The 6,415-nt window shown below is 34.9% G+C and overlaps 1 protein-coding gene and 1 long non-coding RNA gene across 4 annotated transcripts; one reads left to right on the top strand and one right to left on the bottom strand.

Annotated features, from left to right (window-relative positions):
- LOC107910545 (uncharacterized) lies at positions 1-2,236 on the bottom strand. The gene is made up of 5 exons (XM_016838404.2): positions 2,122-2,236; positions 1,942-2,009; positions 1,795-1,839; positions 566-663; positions 1-293 (listed from the first exon to the last, which is right to left on the bottom strand). The coding sequence occupies exons 2-5, from the start codon at positions 1,993-1,995 to the stop codon at positions 215-217; spliced, it is 276 nt and encodes a 91-aa protein (XP_016693893.1). The 5' UTR covers positions 1,996-2,009; positions 2,122-2,236; the 3' UTR covers positions 1-214.
- A 1,023-nt stretch (positions 2,237-3,259) lies between these two features.
- LOC107910547 (uncharacterized) lies at positions 3,260-6,415 on the top strand. 3 transcript variants are annotated; one of them, XR_005910106.1, is made up of 4 exons: positions 3,260-3,482; positions 4,111-4,550; positions 4,674-4,776; positions 6,062-6,355. It is a non-coding gene; the product is annotated as an uncharacterized lncRNA (long non-coding RNA). The 3 variants fall into 3 exon arrangements; XR_001687672.2 differs by having other exon boundaries at positions 3,273-4,550; positions 4,674-4,766; positions 6,062-6,415; XR_001687670.2 differs by having other exon boundaries at positions 3,274-4,550; positions 6,062-6,392.

The raw sequence follows: 6,415 nt of genomic DNA, 5'->3' as shown, positions 1-6,415 counted from the left end.
TTACACAATGTTGCATCATCTTCAACTCATATACTTGAAACTACATTAGTATCATGCATCATACAGCATATATTAAGTAAAACTGAAGCAAGTTTAATGCAGCACACCGTCAAACTCATTATGAACACCAAAATTCCAGCCTTTGTTTATTACTTGGTTGAGCAGTAATGAAATTTGTCTAATACCAATATCTCAAATAAAAACTCCAACTCTATCAAGAGCTATTGCTGAATTTTCGTCCAGATAGCTTCTCAGACTCATAGAGTATGTGGTTAATCAGTCCCCTTGCAGCACTGCAAAAGAAAACAACAAACGTTAGAACATTGCTAAAGGTTTCTGAAAGGGTTAAAATTCAATATGCTGCTGCATATATATCCATGCACGTGTATCCCCTTCAATGCAACATGAAGATATCAAGTCGCATATCTTTGAAATTCTAGCCAAAGTGGTAAAATGATTACTCTCTTGTAACACACCACAGATATATAATTACATTCTTCTATTCAAGCAGATCACAAAAACAGATGGCTTGAAAATGTAAGAAACAAGTCAACTTAAGACTTACTCATCCTTCAGCTTCTGAATCTTCTCTGGATCCGTCTCATGCATATGCTTTTTGAACTGCTGTCTCACCATATCAACAACCAATGCTGTATTATGTTGCTGCACGGTAATTTAAATATTGACTGGAAGTTAATTTCCATATTCACAATATATTAGAGGCAAAATCAAAGTAAGTATATGCTACAGTTTCATTATGTTTAGTAGCCTGTGTAAGTATGCATACAAACAACTCTACAGTCTACCGCCTCAGCTACACAGAAATCTTGTCAAAATAGAAGCTGCAAGTTCTTGAACCAAAATTTAAGCCCCATTGATCAAAATTGTTCAAGCAGGTCCAAGGATTTCTAAAGACTATACATTTGCTTGATAAAAATAAAACACCATCCTTTAGTAGCAGATTTGCAGCACATACCTACAAACCTTGTAATGTTCACTCAAAGTGAATTATGAAGCTAACTACCAGGGATTAAGTCCCTGTGCTGGCAGCTATGAAGCTAAGACGAATAGAAGACCTTGAAAAGCTATTCATGTCATTGTGGATCAACAAAAACCTGGGTCCCATGAATACCACTACCAATTTATTTATTCCCAGTACATTTCCACCCTGAAAATATCTGTAAATGCCAACTGTAGAATGACATATCTTCCTTTTCAATGAGTACAGCTATAAAAGGAAACACAAACGATTAACATGCACTATGATTCTTCTGACTAAATTTTCATTGTCATTTGAAAGCACTCCCCAGTTTCATTAATGGTGATGCAAACATATTCATCCTCATCCTAGCTTTTCTGTTCTCGGAAGTATTAAGTCAGAGATAAAGTCCCCTTAGCTAAGCAAATAAAATCTTAAAAATTACCATTTATCCATTCCAAAACATTTATGGCAATCTAGAATCTGCCGGGGACTTCTATTGCAGCCAGCATATTAGAAAGATAGGAATGGAAATTAAAAGGCCTCCATTTCCATTAGATTTGAGCTTTAACATGAAAATTAGCCAGCAATTCTCTTCTATGATAAATCTCACCCATTATTGCCCTAACAGTATATGATATCAAACAACCAACCAAAGAGATCCCAGCAAACTACTTAGTAAATAACTAAAAACAAAATATGATCTCAAAATTGTTAAAAATTAATACAGTTTTATAGAGTGACCAACTCATTCCAGCACAGAAAACGGAAAATTTATGAAGGACCAGAGGCTAGAGGTACAGTATTGAGGTTACCTTATGGCCTATATATTTAGCTCTTCGAAGACACTCCCGGTAAAGCTGAAACAAACAATTAAATCCGAAAGCAAAGATCAAAAACCATCATTTCGATTACAATATATTGATTAATAAAAGAAAACGAGGTAATGAAAGGATACTAACTCTGATAACGTTGTTAGCAAGCTCAGGGGGCAGCGCTGTTTGTAAAGACGGCATTTTCTTCTTCTTATCTGATCAAATAATTCACAGACATGGCAATAAATTAGAGGTGCACTGAGAAAATCAAAATTCTAAAGAAAAAAAAAATAAATCGAGGGAAGATGATGAATAAGAAGGAAGAACCTCGTGCGGCAGCTTAGCACCAAGGAAACTGGAAAAGCCGGCGAAAACGAAACGATTGATAGGCGGAGTTGGGTCTTTTAATATTGGGCCTTATACATCGGTTTTTATTTTCTCTGTTATATTTCAAAACTTGGTGGAAGCCTGGCCCAATACATTTAATAGTATCTTATTTATTATTTATCAATTAATGTTAGGTGAATTTATGGTTTTTAGTCCCTTTTATGCTTAATTATGACTTTTAAAAATAATTCACATCCACATTTTAATACAACTATTAATTATTTTGATTAATTAATAAAATTATAAAAAATTAAAGATATTCATTTTAGAAAAAAAGTATACAAAATTAAAGTGTAGAAATTAAAACAATTTTTATTAGGTCAAGTGGTAAATAATTCGATAACCCTTAAATTTAAGTCTAGTAAATGAAAAAAGAGTTATTTTGAGATAGTTTCACATCTTATTTAAAAATTTGATCTATTTCGATTTGACTTTAAATTTACACGAACAAACATGTATAAATTAAATCTATGGTAAAGAAAACTAGAATTCGTCTTTAATTTTATCTTATTTTTAAAGTGTATAGAATAGTTTTGCCAACTAAGATTCAACTCATATCTCCAAATCACTCATAGCTGCGCCATGCCTCTTGTCTTTACAATTAACCATGTAAGATTCGTATTGTACTTCTGTTGATTCTCCTATCAAATTTAACCATGTTTAGTTTAAGTGTGTCTAATATTACTTTTTAAAAATACTTTTAGGGTCAAAAGCACTTTTAAAGTCATAAGAAATCCTAAACAAATAGCTTTTAGAGTTAAAATACATTTGAAAAGTGCTTATGAATCAAAAGGTAAAAGAAGTTCTTTTTTTAACTTTTGCGTTTGAAAAAAAGAAGAAGATTAAAATGACATTTTTTTTTGAAAGAATGACTGGGTATTTATTATGAATTAAAAAGAAAATTCCAATCAGCCCAAATCAAAGGGCCCAAGTCAAAGCAACAAACAGAAAAAGAAACAACCTAATTTTCGGCCTAAACAATCAGAAAAAGACAACCCCCTAGAAACGTCTATCAAAAAGCTAGATAATTAAAAAGAAAAACAAAAGCATTAAATGAAATTAAAATCAACCGAAAGAAATCCTATCCTAGTCAATAATCAGAACAGCTGGAAACCATAAAGGCTATTGAAGAGTCATTTCCAAGGTCCCATCTGTTGTGTCGATAGCTATTCCCCACAGATTTAAACATCATTAAGCTATCTGTATTGGATGTTGCTCCTTCACCCATTTCTTCAATCCGGATTTCTTTGCCAATCTTCATCCAAGGTTGAAATATGACGTTCCAGTTCTTTTCCTATCAGGTAAATGTTTTCTTCTTTCGCAAGAGCTTTCTTTGCTAGACCATGTGCATGTGTGTTTTCTGATCTATAGATGTGCTTAAAAGTAAGATCTTGAAAAAAGGATTTCTTGTTCTGAACATCTTTTATAATGGCACCTATTGCCGATCTGTCTGTTGAAGTCGCCTTGCTCTTCTTTATGACGGTTTTTGAGTCTCCCATAATTCTAACTGACTGAGAATCCTAATGCAATCCCTAATTTCATGCATTCTAAACATGCATATGCCTCTGCTGCGAATTGTGAGGGGACATTTCTATGGATAACCGTTTTTAACACCAGTAGATTTCCCCTCATATCCCAACCTACTAATCTAGTCTCTGATTTGGAGGTTCTACTGTCCAATGCTGTATCAAATTTGATCGATATTCTCAGTACGTTTTCCTGTATTCTGTGACTCCTGAAAATTTTCTCAGTTTTCTTCGCAACATTTATTCCTTCATATTCTGCCATATGTCTTTGAATATTCTGAGCTAATCCCCTTCCTGTTGAATTTTCCCCTCGTGAATGAGTTTATTTCTAAATGACCATATCAACCATAACGCATAGCAGAAAAGCCGACACTGGTAATAGTTGTTGTTGTTGAAAACCCAGGTTAGCCACTCCCATGTATTCTGACTCGTATTCTCCATGACCCATGATAATGTAATGATTGCCACACTTCTCTTGTGAAAGGACACTCTCGAAAAACATGAAGACTCTCTTCTACTCCAGAATAACACCGTGGACAGCAGGCAGTTGAAATGACCTTCCTCAAATTGAGATTACCAAGATGAGGGGTATAATCCCATGAAATCCTCCAAATTGTAATTTCAATTTTTGAAGGCAATTGTTGGCTCCATAATTTTTTGTAAAATTTTTTTATTTCGGTCTGTAGTAAGTAGTCATTGGCTGTAGAAGCATCTTGTAATAATTTATGGGCACTACGTACTGAAAACTCACCAGATAGTTCTCCACTCCACACTTGAATATCCTCATGTTCGGTCTCTGCCAGGGGAATTTGTAGAATCTTTCGAGCAGTATCTTCTTGAAAGGTACTATTAATTAAGTCTGACTTCCATTTTCTGCTTGAATTATCAATGAGGTTTGAAACTAACTGTAGTTCCCTTCTGTTTGTTCTATTATGTTCATCCACCTTATCAATCCCCTGAATCCAGTTGTCCTCCCAGATAGAAATGCTATTACCTTTACCAACTCTCCAACCCAATCCTCTTTAGAGAAGTTCTCTTGCTGCCCAGATGCTCTTCCAGGTAAATGAAGGTAAATTCCCCAACTCTGCATTTAAGAAACTTGACTTTGGGAAATATTTAGCTTTCAAAACTCTGGCTAATAAAGAATTTGGAAAATTAATGAGACGCCAACCTTGTTTAGCTAATAACGCAATATTAAATTGACTAAGATCTCGAAAACCTAAGCCACTATTTTCTTTTAGCAAACAAAGGTTTTTCCAAGTGCACCAATGAATTCCCCTGTTGCCCCCTCCTTTCTGCCACCAGAATCTTGCTATAATACTCTCCATTTCATCGCAAAGAGCTCTCGGCAATAAGAAGCATGCCATAGAATAAGTCGGAATAGCTTGCAGAATGGCCTTAATAAAAATTTCTTTCCCTCCTTGTGATAAAAACCTGTTACTCCAGTTATCAATACGTTTTTTGATTCAATCCTTTAAACTCTGAAAAGCTTCTTTTTTCTTTCGCCCCACCATATTGGGTAACCCTAAATATCTTTCAGGTTCACTTGTCCGACGTACCCCCAACACATTGACCACCTGTCTCCTATCCTCCTACAATGTGTTTTTACTGAAAAATATTGTTGATTTATCGAAATTTACACATTGTCCTGAGCAAACTTTGAAGTCGCACAGAATATCCTTTATGACGTTTGCACCCCTCGTTGCCTCTCCAAACATTATGCAATCATCAGCAAATAAAAGATGAGATACCTGCGGACCATACCTACTCACCCGTATTCCTTTGAGACGTTCTCTCTTCATTGCTAACGTCAGTAAGCTCGATAAACCTTCACCACATATCAGGAATAAAAACGGGCTTAATGGGTCGCCTTGTCTAAGTACTCTAGTTGGTACAAATTTATCTCCTCTGTGCCCATTAATGACAACTGAATAAGCAACAGATGAAACACATTTCATAATGGCATTTACCCAACTAAAATCAAACCCCATCCTTGTCATAATCTCCTCTATAAAACTCCATTCAATCCTGCCATAAGCTTTACTCATATCGAGTTTAATGGCCATAAATCATTTTTTCCCCGTTCTCTTCTGCTTTAGCTTATGCAATATTTCATAAGCGAGTAATACATTATCTGATATTAATCTGCCTGGCACAAAAGATCTTTGCGCTTCATCAATGCATTTGCCAATAACACTTCGAAATATGTTTGCTAGTACCTTCGCTATAATTTTATAAAGTACATTGCATAAACTAATTGGCCTAAATTGCATCATAGTTAATGGGTTGTTGACTTTTGGAATAAGCACTATATTTGTAGAGTTTATCGGACTAACCTCCATATTTCCGTTTAGAATTTGTAGACAAAAAGCTATGACATCATCTCCAACAATCTGCCAACACTTCTGATAACATAATGCTGGAAATCCATCCTCCCCGATGGACCCATCTCAAAAACAGCTTCTATAATTTCATCTCTAGAATATGATTCTGTAAGTTTTCGATTGTCCTCCGCTTGAATGCAGCGCTCAATCCCTGATAGAATATGATCATAATTCCCTTTTCTTCTTGCCGAAAATAAATTCTGAAAATAAGACTTCGCCACACCCTCAATATCCTGGATGAACTCCATTTCTCTTCCCTCTTCATCTTTCAGCTTATGAATGAGATTTAATTTTGTGATAATATTATTGATATTTTAACCCTTA

The sequence above is a fragment of the Gossypium hirsutum genome, chromosome D02, assembly GCF_007990345.1.
Source record: "Gossypium hirsutum isolate 1008001.06 chromosome D02, Gossypium_hirsutum_v2.1, whole genome shotgun sequence".
In the NCBI taxonomy this organism is placed as follows: Eukaryota; Viridiplantae; Streptophyta; class Magnoliopsida; order Malvales; family Malvaceae; genus Gossypium; species Gossypium hirsutum.
The sequence above is the reverse complement of the archived record's forward strand: the minus strand, read 5'-3'. Positions and strand labels throughout refer to the sequence as shown.

Coding starts and splice junctions, on each gene's coding strand:
- LOC107910545 (XM_016838404.2), bottom strand. CDS start 1,995: ATGCCGTCTTTACAAACAGCGCTGCCCCCTGAGCTTGCTAACAACGTT. Junction 1,840..1,941: donor TTGCTAACAACGTTATCAGA/GTTAGTATCCTT, acceptor TGTTTGTTTCAG/CTTTACCGGGAGTGTCTTCG. Junction 294..565: donor ATTCAGAAGCTGAAGGATGA/GTAAGTCTTAAG, acceptor TTTCTTTTGCAG/TGCTGCAAGGGGACTGATTA.